Source organism: Mesoplodon mirus, assembly GCF_964341445.2.
Source record: "Mesoplodon mirus genome assembly, chromosome: 6".
NCBI lineage: Eukaryota > Metazoa > Chordata > Mammalia > Artiodactyla > Ziphiidae > Mesoplodon > Mesoplodon mirus.
In genome coordinates, this window is record NC_138982.1 from 78528260 (window position 1) to 78544323 (window position 16064).

A 16064-nucleotide genomic window follows, 5' to 3' on the forward strand; every position below is an offset into this window, starting at 1 on the left:
TCAGTGACTGATGCTCCGCCCTGGGTGAGGTCTGACTGCCCCGGCCTCCCCTCCTGCCTCACTGACCATCCTGGTTGCTCCTACTTCTCTGAAGGCCCGTTTCCTCAGTGGCTCCCCTTCCCCTCCTGTTCCTAAAGGCAGGCATCCCTGAGACAAACCTGTCTTCCGCCTGCTCCCCGGCACACTCTCCTTCCGAGAACCCGTGGGCTCAGGTTTCCAGCTCCCCACTGCCTCTCCCTGCTGTGGTTCCAACGTTCTTCCTGCCCCACAGGAACCACAGAGCCCTGCAAGCCTGGGCAGGAGGCTGCCTCATGGACCCTCTCGTGCTTTGGGCCCACCCTTGGTGTCACCGTGCCCCCCTTTCTTTGCCACTGGGCTCCCCGGCACCGAGAGAGCCTCGGCCTGCTTTGGAGCCCAGCCCCCATCCTTCTAGACCCCTGACGGTCTGTTGTTGGCCCCTGGGTGTTTCGCTGGTTTCCTGGCTATGTCGTTACTGGTCTTTGACAGGCGCCAAATTCTCCTGGTCCCAGCAATTCTGGTGAGTTCTCAGCATCCACTGAGAACAGGTCTCTGAACCACACGCCTGGGGCGGCAGGGGTGCAGTAATAGAATAAGTCCTTCCCGTGATTTCAAAACCTGCCCTCTCCCCTCGCGCTGTACCCGTCCTCCGCCATCTCCCAGGGAGAGAGGGAGAAGTAGGGAGCTGGCAGGCAGCCCCGCCTGGCCCATGGTGCCTCACTTACGAACTGGCCCCGCAGCTGGGTCGCAGCCTTCTGGAAATGCGGCATTATCCTCTTGCAAACGCTGCACCCTAGTCACGGGCAGGAGAAAAACCAAACGGTTACAATTGGCCCCATGCTCCGCCCTCTCTCCCCTCAGGCCAACCTCCACCAACAAGCATTTATCCCACCTCCAGAAGCCAGGACTGCCCCAGGCTCTGGGAGCACATGGGGACAGAGGCAGAGGCCCCAGACCCCCAAGAGCTGACAAACCCCAGCCCAGCAGTCACTCAATAAACGCGGGACTGACAAGCAAGTGTGACGCAGCTGGGGGAGGGCAAAGCACTGAATAACTTAGAGCTGAGGATGAGTTCAACGGGAATTCAGGGAGCCAGAGCAGGTGCCAGGAAAGCACCCACTGTGTGCGCAACTAAAAGCCTCCCCTCGCTGCCCAGCCAGGGGCTGCAGATGAACCTGAATCAAATGCTATTAGGAGAAAAACTGTGCAACCATACATATAATGGCTTTGAGGATTTTCTGCCTCTTTTCCTTCATTAACAATGAATCACACCACGGCTAGAGGCAGCCGAGTGCTGGCCAGGATCAGACACTCAAGTTCTTATCTTCCCTCGACCTGCTGGATGGCCCCGACAGGTCACCTCTTTGGGCTGCTGCCCCTTCCAGCAAATGAGGGGTGTTGGACCAGATGGCCTCAGGCCCCTTCCAGCACTGACACTGGGGAACTCTGTGATGTCTTTGACTCAACCCTCTCTGGTCCACCACGGTCACACTCCTCTCCTGGGTGGTGAGACCTCCAAATTTGGGGGGCTCAGGGCCCAGACAGCCAGGCCCCAAACACCCACTACTACTTCAGAGAGACTCTTGATTTAAACCCACCCCTTCCCTTCAACCAGAACAAGCCACACATAGGCACTGACCCCGCAGGACACGAGCCCCAGTTTCCTCAGACAGGAGGAATTCTGACACACAAGGCTGTTACTCTTTCTGACAGCCGCTCTGCTGCAAAACAGGCTCTGAGATGCTTCTGAAGGGCACAGACACCAAAGCTGCCTGGAACCCACGTCAGTCTGGATGTCATCTTGACAGGGCACAGTGGGGACAGGGCCATGCAGTGGCAGACGAACAAGCTCTAATCCACGTTTAGCTAATGCCTTGGCAGGCCGTGGGCAGAGTAACGCAGGTAGAGAGCTGCTCTCAGCCACTGGGCCAGATATAGACACTGGAGAACCGTGAGCAGGTCAAAACTCCCCGGAGACCACCTGAACCTCCCCAGCACCAAGTCTACTAGACAAGATGCAATGTAGGATATTTTGACATAAAACTCTCAAAATGCCCACAGCCCCCTCCTTGACGTTCCTGCCTGGCAAACAGATGGACACACACACACACACATCAGCGCATTACGCCTGGGCTTAAGTACATGCCGTTAGTTCAGGCTCAGACTCAAGGAGACACAGGAGCTGCTGTGAGGTCAGCCTGCAGCGCAATCCCATAGCATCTGCCCTCAGAAGACAAGAGGCACCTCTCCCCAGCAGCTGCCACCACAGCCTGGTCCCCACAAGCACTGGAAGGGAGGAATATGACACTTGTCAGGGGGCCTTGTTCCCTCTGTGGGGATTCGGAGAGGAGAATGGAAACAGAGACAGCAATGCCAACTCCCTGGGGGTGCCCAAGCTCCGCCAGGTGGACGCCACGAGGTAGGGGTGGGAGGCCGCACGGCAGAGGCAGAGGAGGGAGCTCAGCTCTGGGGAGAATGAGACCCAGGTGTGCATCACCCCTTGACCACTGCTGCCTGTGTGACCCCGGGCTAGCAATGTAAGCGGTCTGAGCCTCAGCCTCCCCATCTGTAAGGTGGAGACAACACCTGCCCTGCAGGCTGAGGGTAGAGCCAACACCTGGGAGGGCAGGCAGAACTAGGCACCAGCAGGGGGGCCTCTACCAGCACAAGGCCTGAGAGCCTGCCTCCCCGTCCATGGTGGGGTGACACTTCCACCGGGAATGGGGATGTCACTCCACTCCCCAGGAGAGAGGATGAAGGGGGCACACATGAAGCCCTTCACCACTCCCCCTTTAGTCAGTGACTTCATGAGATGGGGGAAGTTGGACACCCACTGGGTCACACTCAGGAGTTTACTGCCTGTCCTCACAGGTGTGGCCTCTCTCCCCCAGCTCTGCCGGTCTACAGCCTGCAACAACATTATCCCCCGTGACTCCTAAACAAGTGTCAGTCAGCCAGCTGTCCCCATGGGTGGAGTACCGGTTGAAGAAGTTATTGAGGCAAAGAAGAGATGGAAGAGTAACAGGAAGCTCTGGGCCAAGCCAGTTGCCACTTGAGCTTTACCAAAAATAGAGCTGGTACTGTGATCCCTATTTGAGTTTATCTTTCAACTGATTCATTCGGGAGGAAGGGGAAGAGAGAAGACTAATTATCACTCTCAAACCCCAAAAGTTAGAGCACCAGCCCTTTTATTTTCTCATTAATTCAGTCAACAAACATTCACTGAATAATCAGTAGGTCCTCGGGACCCAGACTTGTCACAACTAAAGCCTTCCACTGCCTTTAGGTTCCTTCATCCCAATCTTTGATCCTTTAAGATCAAAGAATCCTAAAGGACTTCCCAGTTAGGGAATTGGTGTTTCCCAGGGATAAGCTGAATTACGAGGCCATGACTGCTTGGTTGGACTAGTATAATAAAAGCACAAGCTTGTTTCATTAAAAACAACAGCAACAACACAATCTGGGGACACCTGGGACCCAGGAGGCCAACCAATCTGATCCCACACAAGTGTAAACTTAACAGCCCCGAGTTTTCTCCCTCCCTCTCCACTACTCATTGACACCTACAAGGATCCTAGCTTCTTCTGTCCCAGCTTGCTATTCTACAAAGATAATAAGCCTGCTCGCAGCTCTGCCTGCTGTGATGAGGAGGATGGTCGCCCTTCCAGACAGCCTGGGGAGTCGGGGTGAGGCAGGGGGAAAGGCACACACACTTCGGTACACATTGCTAGTGGACCTCTCCCTGTGATTACCTACTGACATTACGCTGAAACCTGCACGGTTATACCATGACCCTGCCTTGTGACACGTACTGTATACTGACATCACTGTTTTAGTCTCATTTAACCAATGTGTTGAGACCTGAAGGGTTCTAAGATAAACGAAGGGAGGCCCGTCCTCAAGGGACTACGCAGGCAGGATAATTCCTGAAGCAACTCACAGCTGGGCAGGTAGTAAGATCCCTCCAAGGAGAAACAAAAAGGGGTGAAACCGACAAGTGACTATTAATAGAGAGACTGACCCGGGGTTACAGAGCAGACCGCCTGGGCAGAGCCGGCTCTAATAGGAAGTGGGACTCCAGGGCCTCTTTCCATGGGCAGGCACACCCCTGGGGCAGGGAGTGGTGGGGGAGGCTGGGTGGGGGTCACCCAGCCATCAACATGGGCTGGGGAGAGGCTGCTGTCATAGTGAACAAGCCACAGGCCCAAGTCAGGCAGAACCCACAGAAGGGTATCCAGCCTGGGGAGGCATGGTCAGCAGGGTTGAGATGGGAGGAACCTGTGCTGGGAGAACTTCTCAGGAAGGGGGACTGGAGGCAGGCTTTTAAGAGGAAACAGAACCCTGTGCCACAGCCTGTGGTACCCACTCGAGCCACAGACATGCCTGGACACACCCACCTCCCATCACACACAACCCGCCCTCGCTCCGGCCTTTAGTCCTTTGGCTTCCTGAAGGCACGTATAGCTCACAGAGATAGAGCTCTAAGGCTGCACACAGGCTCTAAACCGAGGTTTTTCAGTCTGTCGGGGGGGACCAGTTAGACTTCAGAGGTGGCCCAGATGGGGGAACATCTGTGGCTTTGAGGACATACTGTCAACCACTCTACTCCACAGTTGTAGCTTGAAAGCAGCCACAGATAACATGCAAATGAACAGAGGTGGCTGTGTTCCAACAAAAATTAATTTACAAAAAAGGCAGCTGGCCCACAGGCCATGATTTGCTGACCGTTTATTAGAGGGTTACAAAGTAGTAGGAAAAACCAATTAATGTTTAAATAAAACAATGAAAAAGAAAATATCAACGTGCTCTACATCTGGTGGAGTGGATGGCAAGTAGTAAGGGTAATATGGTTTAGTGAAATTTTTCAGCTTACTTATATACACTTTATGTACCTATAGTACTGGGCTGCAATGTAAAATATGTTTAATACTACAAATACAGTCAAAAAGTTTGAAAGCCACTGCACTGATCCAACCCCTTCCTTCCCTTACAGAAATGGGAACTGAGGCACAGAGTGGTGAAGGACTTGACCAAGGTCACCCAGCCTGCTGGTGGCACGCACAGCTGGAATTAGAACTCAGGTCTTCTGGTCGTCATCTCAATGATCCTACTGCTGTTCCCACAACCTCTTGCCTCATATAGAGACTGAACCCCAATAGTGGGCCCCTTTCTCCCTGGTCCTGGTCCCTTGGCCCTCCCAGGTGGCTCTGCAGGAGCCAGAGTTGGACGTGCAGCCGCCCTGAGGCCGGCCAGGCTCCGGGCGGTCAGCAGCAGCAGCCAAGGAGAGCGAGCCAGAGCCGAGGTACGGCTCCACCGGGCACACGGCTGCCAGAAAAGGGCTACAGGCCCGCAGGAGGCAAAGGGCGGGGAAGGTGGAGGGACCTGGAGCAGAGACCCATGTTGCTGCTGGGGGAAGAGGGCAGAAGGATGCGGAAGCTAGTGAGAGAAAAACTGATGTGGACCACAGGAGAGGCGGAGCCAGACGAAAAGGCAAAGACAAAGGAAAAGAGGTGCAGGCAGAGACGGTGTGAGCACCGTGACTGGGCGTTCTAAGTGGAGGCCCGGGGCTAGTTCCCGGTCCCCCTCGCGCCCCCAGCGGCCCCACCCAGAGTCTGAATGTCTGACTTGAACCCGAAGGAGAAAGTCACTCACAGGAAGCATAAAACATCATCAAGATCGGCTTCTCTTCCTTCTTCAGGAGCCGTCGGAAGTCCTGAGGCACAGAGAACACTGCAGGTTACAGACAACGCAGGAATGGAGACGACATTCCCGGGGAACCACAGTGGCGGGTGGAGTGCAGCGGGGGTTGGAAATCCCATGGTCTGACTTGGGAGCTGGGGGTGCAGTGCAGAGTCCTGGCACATGAGGGGCTGAAAGACCCTCAGAGACCATCTATTCTAGCCATGTTACAGATGGGGAAACTGAGCGCCCGAGGGGACAGATGGCTTTCCAAAGGCCACCTGGTGGGATGAAGTAGTCGGTACCAGGTTACCAGCGTTACTTTCAGCTCCCACTGAACAATGAAGACGGCAAGGAGCTAACTGGGTCCCATGAGGCTGTCTCTTCTTATGCGATCTATGAAGTGGCTCTGTTGTGGTGGTGCTTGTATTCATGGAGGCCCAACTTGGCCAGGTGCGGATCTGCTCATCACATAACACGGGGTTAACCCACCGCTATGAATCTTCCCCAGCCCAGCCCTACAGCCACCATCCACGGCCCGAGGAGACCATGGTGCGCACAGGAGCGTAAGGATGAGATGCGCCCCCATCCCCAGGAGGCTACAAGCTAAAGGGATCATTTGTGTTTGTAAAACCCTTAGAACAGCACCTGGCTCGTTATCAGACCAATGTATAACCATTTGTTAAATGAATATAATAAATGTAAAAAGACAAATGGTCACAACAGTGCTAATGGAGATACTTCAGTGTAAAGCAGGGCAGGAGACTTTTCTTCCAACCAGAGTCAATGATGGTTGGGAAAAAGCAAATCTGTCAAGGACTGCAGAGTAGCACCATGACAGAGCATATTTTGATTAAAATAAGCTCCTCTAACCAGTTTCCATGGAAGAAAATTAGAGGTTTTTCTCTCTTGAATAATAAGGAAAATAAGAGGAAATTTCAAAATGCAGCTTTCTGGCAGCAACAAGGCATTAGGTAAATAGATGATGGTACATCCCGCACAATGGAATACGACTGCATTATTATAAATGATGAAGAGGAATATTTAATGTTATAATAAGATGTGCATGTTACATTAAGTAAGGGTGAAAAGCAAGTTACAAAACAGCATATAAAATGTGATGACACTTTTGTGAGTAACAGTATTTATGTATGCATTAAGCAGAAAGCCTGGAAGGCTACAGAAAATACTGGCAGTGGGTATCTCTCAGTGGGGAGGGATGGGATGATTTCTTTTCTTTTCTTCTATGCTTAAGCTGAATTTTCTAAATTTTCAACAATGAACATATAGTACTTATAATTTTTCAGTTAGATAAAAAAGGTTACAAATATTTTGTGGGAATTTATAACACTGTATAACAAATTCTGAAAATGTTTACTCTTATTTACATAACTAGAGGGTTAAGGCACTCATTTTAAGACAGAATTAGTAACAAAGATCTGTGACCCTGACTAGGGGTGGAGGATGCTTTGAAAATGATCTTCTGAAATCCCTGGAGCTAAAACCGGTAAAAGATCCGAGAAGAAAAGGTTTTTCTGAGCCTGTAGCAATTTGGTTTCACACCCTGAACGGTAACAATATCACATTACATTCATAGATCCTTAATTACCTTCAAATTAAGTGTGGAACTCTAAGCTTACAAAGAGAAATCGGCAATTCAAACTTGAATTTGGAACTTGTTATTTTATGTGGGGATTCTATTAGCAGAAAAGCAGCAGCATGCAGTGTAACAAGAGGATTGCCTACAGGTGTGGAAAAAATATTTCTGCTTAATATTTCTAGTTACAGAAGAACAATTTCAGGAGTTTCAGGACATGAACATTTTGGGGGAGGGAGGCAATCACTTTCCAGAGAGGTTGAAAAACACGTATTACCACAAAATCCACCCGGGAGAAACCATCAGTTTAGGCTGTTTGTCTTTTCTTGGCTATAGGCACAGGTGCCGCCACCTCCTGACACCTGCCCCTCCTCCTTTCCCCCAACATGCCTATTAAAAAGGCTTTATCTTCAAGCTGAGGGCACTGGCACTTTCTATCCCAGCAACGTTGATGCCCATCCCCTAAATCGAATCACCCCTCAAATGAAAGGCCCACTTGGTTAGCCCACGATGATCACACATGATCTCTCCTGCAGAAAGTACAAATGGCATCACTTTCTTCTGAGCTAACAAGCGTCAAGAGTCAGTAATTTTAAATGAAAAGGGGAGGCAGAGGAAGATAAAAGGCACATTTTATGTTATCAAGAGAAAAACGAACATTCTCCTTCCATCTACAGAAAAGCACTGCTTGTCTCACAGGCCATTTGAAGTGTGACAAAGAAGTTCTTGCCCATCCTAGTGTAAAGGCACAGCCAAGCAAGTAAGGCACACATGTGTGCATGATACAAACACAGGTACACATGGATAAAGAGGCACATGCAGGTCAGGCGGGCAGGCTTTTTTTTTTTTTTTTTTTTTTTTTTTTTTTTGCGGTACGCGGGCCTCTCACTGTTGTGGCCTCTCCCATTGCGGAGCACAGGCTCCGGACGCGCAGGCTCAGCGGCCATGGCTCAAGGGCGCAGCCGCTCCGCGGCATGTGGGATCTTCCCGGACCGGGGCATGAACCCGTGTCCCCTGCATCGGCAGGCGGACTCTCAACCACTGCGCCACCAGGGAAGCCCCGGGGCAGGCTTTGAAAGGAGAAGGGTCAGGGTTGTATGGAGACTTTACATCAGAACCACCCTTCTGACCCCAGCCCCCCACACCAGCCAAATCCAGAAACTGAAGTAAATAACTTGTTCAGAGTTAACACAGTGACCCAGAATTGTGAAGACCTGACCCAAATCTCCGGCAATCCAACCCAAACCTCACAGATTATTCTTAAAACAAACAAAAAAGCAAAACCCACTTTAAAGTAAAACCCAAAAAACACAAAGGCAGACCCAACAACTGAATAACCTAATGAGGAGAAAACATTTAAACAATATTCCTATAAGGAAAATCTAAACACGTTAAAATACATTATATAAGGCAGCAAAGAACAGGGGAGGGGCTCAGGCAGTCAGCCTGTAATCTCCTGTTAGTTCCGTCACAGAGCTGGGAAGGGGAACCAAATGTTAGGGCCCTGGCCCAGCTCCCTTGGAGGTCTCAAAATACTCCCACTTCTCAGTTCCTTGGGCATCTCTCCTGGGAGACCCTGGTTAGGGGGGAAGCTTCCAGAGCCCATCAGAACTGATACGGAAAAATTACCTTTTCATTGTCAATGTGGACAACATCCTTCGCTCCAGGATCTTCTTCCCACAGTGGGGGCCCTTTTGGATCCTTCAGAAATGCCACTACGGACTGACGAAAAGAGAGAAGGGAAAACTCGTTTTAGCCAGGAAAAGAGGGAGGTGGGGGAATCAGGAACCTGCCCTATTCCCTACCTGGAGACCCAAGTGCCTGGAACGGGATGCCTTGTGCCCTATGGGCAAACGACTGGGGGTGTGCCATACTATCACCCACTGACAGCTTACTAAGGGCCCTAAAAATGCACCCCACCAGGATTCTTCAGCAACATAACACCTAACTCTGGTCCACTGACACCTATGATGCTTCTTCATGGACAAGAGAGGAAATTTGAGACAATTAGTTGGCTTATTCAAAACAAAGGCACATGCTTCTAATAAATCTCACCTCCTCCAGAAAGTCTCCCTGATCAATTTGAATAAAGGTCTTCAATCCTGTGCAAAGTAAGATACTTACACATCAGGCAGCCACTAAAACTGTCAATCGCATAAGCAAGTAATCACAGCTGCTTGTAACCGGCTTGGTATTTCATGATCTAAACTGGTTTGGGAGTGTGTTAAGTCCTGATCATCCTGTGAGGCTCAGGTGGGAAGCCCCCAGGGCAGGGTGCTCATCGCTGTGGCCCCCTGGTTGCCGGATTTCTCTCCTTAAGGACCCCCTTCTAGACGGACCAAGACCTTCAGGATAAAGGGCTTACTTAGCCTTTGTCATGTGGACAAGTGAGCAAATTCAAACCTCTGCTCCCCTCGGGCAGGACACACTTGCAGCAGGAACAGGGGGCACATCCCTCTGCTCCCCTCCCCACTTGCCACAGTTCACTGATCCAGGACAGAAGCTGCATTCCCTTCCCTCTCAGACAGTCATGTGGGAAATGCTGCTCAAAGCCTGTGAGAGCCAGAAACGGGTAACAGAAACCAGCCAAGGCTCCATCCCTCCAACCCTGGAAGGGATTGCTGGCCGTCCATGTCAACAGATGAGCCCTCAGTGTCCCCCAGTTTGATGCAAGATTCTGCTACTTCTGCCCACTCTGACCAAGCTCCAGGGAGCAGATGAGGAACCGGGTGTGCTGGGGTGGAGGAGGGAGGGAGGTCTGCGGTGAGAAAGGAAACACCCCGGTAGTGAGCCTGTGCATGCAGCCTACCCACCGGTCACACACAGAGGACCTGGGAGGCTTGTTATTTCTGGAAATTCCTATTTGGAAAGAGCACTATGGGAGAGTGGGAGACAGCCAGGACTTCGCAGAATTTCATTCAGGTAATGCTGTCTGTCTGTCCAAACAGAGCTGTGAAACGCCTGCTGGCAAGAGAAGTGGGCCATTTCCACCAGGCAGAGGCAGACCGGCCTTCTCTCAGTCCCTAGTGAGAGCTTCTCCGTGACAATACAAGCCAAAGTGGAAGCAGCAGGGCCGTCCCGAAACCCATACTCACAGCCACGAGCCATGTGAGACAGACGCTTGTAAGTGCCCACCCGCCTGCTGTTCCAGAAGATCCAGCGCTGGTACCTCAATCTGGGGTACACAGCGGACTTTAGGAGTCTGTGAAGCCCTAGACTCACAGGAAAACACTTCCTTCAATGTATGCACACACTGTTTCTAGGGAGAAGGCCCACGGCTTTCAGGGTATTCTCAGTGGGATTAGGAACCCAAAACAGGTAGGACCTACTGCTCTGGGAGGCTCCTGTCCCATTCCAGCACGAGCTAAGTTAAAGGGCTACCACCCCCACCCCTGCCTCAGCATCAAGGAAAAAAGACGAATGTGGATGGAAAAAGGAAAAAAAAAAATCACTTCTTTTAATGTAATAATTGAAACATTCATACTACCAATCTTTTGCTTTTCAGGTGATTATTCTTCTTTAATTGAAGTTGAATAATTCCATCCATAGGTTCTTAGTCTCCAAATCAGTCTAACCAACAAGACCTTGGGTAGAAAGGTCTGCAGGGAGGGGCGCCTGGGACACTGCCGTCAGCTGTCCTATTCTGGGTGCTCTGAATCCCAGGGAAATTGCCCAACACCCTGCATCTTGGTCTGCATGGCTGGGAAACCACACCCACAGCCACAGGCCTTGGGAGAAGGTCACCCGAGGGCCCCCCGAATTTCACCTTCCAGGCACCTCTGGTCCTCACCACTCATATACAGTAAGGATCTTGCTGGACAGTCGGCTGACAAGCAAAAGGCCGCTTATACAGGAAGGCCCCCTCTTTGAGTTCCCCGCTCTTTACACTCTCACTTATCTGGCCTCTGGACTCTAGGGACCCTGGCCTAGTCCCTGTGACCTGGCCCCCGCAGAACCATACAGGGTGACAGCAACAACAGCCAGACCATGAGCCTGAGCCTGTGCACCCACCCTGCTGGGGGTCTCCTTCATCTTTCCGGGGTTAGAGGCTCAGGAGAAACCCTGAAAGGAAAACTGATCCGTAACCAAGGAGGGCTTTGTTCGTGGCTGCTCCCTGTAAGCAGCAGGAGCCATCAGGCAGTCACGGGGAGCTCCGCCATCGCCCCCCACCCTGGAGAACCCCAGGGACTCTACCCCAGTCCTTGATGGTCCCACACGCTTAGGGGACCCTGGGACCAAGGATGCCCTCTCTCTGCCCAAGACCCTGACCCCATACAATGCTCAGCCCACTTCTCCAGCTTCTTGATGCTGAAATCACAGGAAGGATGGGAGCAAGCAGGTCCCACACACCTGGTCTTTGTAAGGAGGTAGACAGAGGCCAGGACTTGGCCTCCCTCACCCAGGCAAGTCCAGACCACCCGGGCTCCTCTCCTGCTACTGCAGTTCTGAGCAGCTGCCGTTCTCTGCTCCACAAGCCCAGGACAGACAGACAGCTAAATATAAACTGAACACAACCTCCAAAAACAAAACGAAAAGCCTCCGCCCCCTCTCTCCATCAGCACCTCCCTCACCCCACCCAGCGAAGTCTGATTCCTGCGGAGTACCTGTTCCCTCCAAGGACTTCAGCTGACGTCTTAACACAGAATAAGAGGGGTTAAGTAACTCTAGTTGGGAGAATTTTCTCTAAGTGGCTAAGTGGGTGTTAAGATGATGAGTAATCAGGCTGAGCCTGTGTAAGGTAAAAGCTGCAGCAACTTAAAAAAGAACAAGCATTAGTGGATAAACAAGAAATGACCAGGGAGGTAGGGGGGAGAGAGGCAGAGGGAGAGGGGCACAGCTGCACAGACAGATGGACAGACAGAAAAGAATGGAAGGAAACAGATGGAAAGAGAGAGACAATGAGAGAGGAGCCCAGGGTCTAACACAGTCTGAGAAGCAGGAGAGTCAGAGAGGGTGGATGTAGCATATGCTGGAACAGAAGAAACACATGGCCCCAGCCAGGGCACGGGGATGCTGCCTGGACCAGAGGCAAAAGAAGACTGATTTGAGGAAGGAAATGCACATGTTGAAGGAGGAGAATCCAAGGGCAGTGGAAGGACTCAGGGCTGGGGGAGCTACTTTGTGATTAACAGGACAGCACCTGCAGGTCAGAGGAACTCCATATTTATTTTCACTGATGCATTTCCATCTCCTTCTGAATTGCATTTGTAGCAGGGAACGATCTCACTGACATGGGCATCTCATCTGCAATGAGCTGCAGCAGCCCCAAAGGTGCTGCTTTGCCCGGGTTCTACAACACTGTGCTCACCTGGGCACAGCTGGCCCCCTCCAGCCTGTGGGCGGCCCCCATGGACACCACTGCAGAGGTGAGGGAGGGCTCTGAAGCCACAGCGAAGGGAGACTCAGGCCTTTGCAGGGGAGGGCATGATGTCATACATATCACTGGACAACTGCTGATAGAGTCACAAACTGTCTACAAGGTCGGTTATCCCCACTCGTTTAACAGTTACAAACTTTTCCAGGCATTCTGCTGATCTTTGTTCTAGAGATGAGAATCCCTCAGATCATTCAGAAGGGCATTTGTACACTCTGCCCTTCCTCCTCTGCTGAGAATGAGGGAGGGAAATTTACCTTAAATGTCACAGCTCGGTTATATTCAGTATGAAATGCACCATCCCTGTCAAGTAAGGAGAAAAACGTGTTAACTTTAGGTATGGTTGTGAAGACACCTCTGGTTTCCTGCAGCATCTTAATAACATTCAGTTATTGAACACAGGTCAATTTTTTTTTAAGAAATAATTGTAAACACAGAAAAAAATCATTCTGAAATAAAATTAATCTCATTAAAAATCGCGGTTTGCTGAGAATACCAATGAAAGCTTTCAGCATTTACTTGGAAATTGGAAATGCCCACATGTACTTACTGGTAATGGAATAATTCGACCTTTTTGTCCTTTGAGCTTAGGTCAACTTTCATCTTCTTGCACAATTTTCTACTCTCTGTGTCACTGAAAGACACAAATGTCAGGAAAAAGACACTTGTTACCTGAAGCCCTCACGAAGGTGCTAACGGAGTAAAATTTGCTGGTGGCCCAAGAATAAGGCAGGTAGCTTGGAATTCTCAGTAGCAAGTGAGGCCCTCACTACCCATGGGTTCTCAGAGAACAGGAAGAAATAGAGAAACCAACAGGATCTGGACTGATTTGGAAAGACAGGGGCAAGCAGATGGGGAGGACACATCACTACTTGTAAGAGGCAACGTGATGGATCCAGATAAAGGAAGTGCCCCAAAAGCTTAGAAGGCAGATGGCCCATTCTAAGAAGGAAAATAAGCTCAGGATAGTGGTTCCCAGTCCTGGATGCTCATTAGAATCACCTGGGGAAGTTTTTCAGCATACTGATCCCCTGACCCTCCTGCAGATCACGACTTCAGAAGCTCTACCTGCAGCCCCAGCAAGTTTTTGTTTTTAAACCTCTGATGTGTGCCATATGCCACCTTCTATATACCATCAAACCAGAGTAGGAGGGAAATGTTCTGCGATGTTGAAGGAGTTATGAAATCTGACCAGGTATGACAAAAGCCGAAAAGAGAAAGGGCAAAGGTTTGGTGAAGTGCTAGCGTCTGCAGTATCACACTCCTGCAACTCTTCTCATAAGAAGAGTCTGCCGGGCGCCATTCACCGTTTACCGAGTGCTCAATCACGACTTCCTCTAATCTTGGCTCCCTTTCCGTTAGACCATGGATCTCAAGGTGTGGTCCCTAGACCAGCAGCATCACCACCACCCAGGAACCTGTCAGAAGTGCAAATTCTCAGCCCCATCCCACACCTGCTCAGTCCAAACTCCCCGCAGGTCCTCGAGCGACTGTGTTTTAAGGAGCCTCCCAGGTGATTCTGACATCTGCCCCTGCCCCGCCCTCCTCCTCCTCCTCTCCCCGACATCTCTGCGCCCTCCACGAGGTTCGGCTTCCCCTGTGCCCTATGCTGGCGCCCCAGAGACCTCACCTGCTCTCACGGCCTCCCCACCACACCTCACCACATTCAGCCAGGTCTGCCCAACAGCCAGCCAGAGGCAGCAGCTACCGTGCCCGCAGGGCCCTGCTCCTCACTGCAGGACCCTTCCCCACATCTCAATGGACTCAGTGAGGGCATCTCCGCCCACACCCACCCCCACTGGTCCCCGGTGACTACACCACATGAGAAACCTTGTTCTGCCAGGGATGACAGCCACCTGAGGGAAGTCCTGTCGGCTCCCACCTGTTTACCTACCTCAGCACCTTCGACAGCCACCAGCTTCACACAGCTGAGCACCAGCCCCACAGCAGATGGACTAATTACACCATTCAGCTCAATTCTAAAAGCCACACTCATCGATGGACAAGCAAAATGATGGGACCTCATTTTAAGTGTAAATGTGCAATTTGCAGTTCAAGAAGCATGTCTTGTGGGACAGGTGTGTGGGTCGGAGAGGGAGAGTGTCAGCCACTCCCAGGGGCCCCCCAGCCCAGCCCAGGCCCAGAGCCTTCCCTCCCTGCGTAGTCCTACCTGTGGTGGCCATCACTGCAGCCGCTGCAGCTTCCAGCACCCCCATCGGCACCCCCAGCAAACAGGGGACTAAAGAAACACACAAAAGGGCTTCCCTGGTGGCGCAGTGGTTGAGAGTCCGCCTGCCGATGCAGGGGGCGCAGGTTCGTGCCCCGGTCCGGGAAGATCCCACATGCCGCGGAGCAGCTGGGCCCGTGAGCCATGGCCACTGGGCCTGCGCGTCCAGAGCCTGTGCTCCGCAACGGGAGAGGCCGTAGCAGTGAGAGGCCCGCGTACCACAAAAAAAAAAAAAGAAAAGAAAAAGAAACACACGAAGAACTTAGAAAGGAAAGGCTGTGACCTCTCCCTCAGGCTGGAAAGGGCCTTCTGAGATAGGGAGTCCAGAGAGAAGGGATAAGCTGGGCTGCGGAGGGGACCCAGAGGGCTGAGAGCGTGCATCAGGAGGCCCTATAAGGGCAGCCCACGCAGCCAGTGGCTGAACTCTTACCCTAGAGCCCTGTGGGGTTGCCGGGCTCACCTCCACTGACGGTGGCGATTACAATTCGGTCTGCCCTGTCCTGAGGGCACTCTGTGGAGAAGCCACACTGACAGGCAGAGGGTCTGTGTGTGACAACTGCATCTGAGGCGCCATTTCCCTGCCCCAGGGGAGACAGGAGGGCTCGACTTGGATGTTTATAACTGTTCCCTTGGCACTTTCCCTGTCCGGCTTTGTTCTGCTGCGTGCAACTGTTTCTGTGACCACCCACCATCCACCCAAATGTGAAAACAAATAGTGGCTGCAGCAGGAACCAGGTCCAGGTGCCCACGGCCCCCCTCGCCCCATGCCAGCATCCAGCAGGGGCACCCAGACTGCAAGGCAGCCCCATGCCAGCTCTCTCCTCCGTTGAGCCTGGCTGGCAGCCTCTGCCTATGACTTTACAAAGCAGAGAGAGGAGCGATGGGGCCCATCATTGCAACCCCAATCCCTGCCGGCTGTGCGGGAACCCACTCCATGGAAAAGTCTCACTATCCCGGTGAGCCCAGGCCAGGATTAGGAGCAACATTCCAAAGAGACTGGGTGAAGCTGGAGGGGCACGGAGGCTCCCCGAGAGCACATCCAGCCCGCAGCCTACGGCCCCCACAGCTGTCCAGTGACCACATCTCTGTCTCTGCCACAGGATTCCTTGTGGCAGACTCTGTGCAACCCTCTCCCCTCCTTAAGTTATAGGACACTCTCCGAGGATTCT

General features: G+C 52.0%; 1 protein-coding gene across 1 annotated transcript in view; it reads right to left on the bottom strand.

The window, feature by feature from the left end:
• Positions 1-16064, bottom strand: part of PDIA5 (protein disulfide isomerase family A member 5) — a 93897-nt gene that overhangs the window by 46238 nt on the left and 31595 nt on the right. The window contains exons 4-8 of the mRNA XM_082624897.1: positions 13219-13302; positions 12926-12971; positions 8924-9016; positions 5671-5731; positions 744-811 (exon numbers count right to left, since the gene is read on the bottom strand). Coding sequence (XP_082481023.1) covers positions 744-811; positions 5671-5731; positions 8924-9016; positions 12926-12971; positions 13219-13302 — 352 coding nt within the window. The remainder of the gene's footprint in view (positions 1-743; positions 812-5670; positions 5732-8923; positions 9017-12925; positions 12972-13218; positions 13303-16064) is intronic.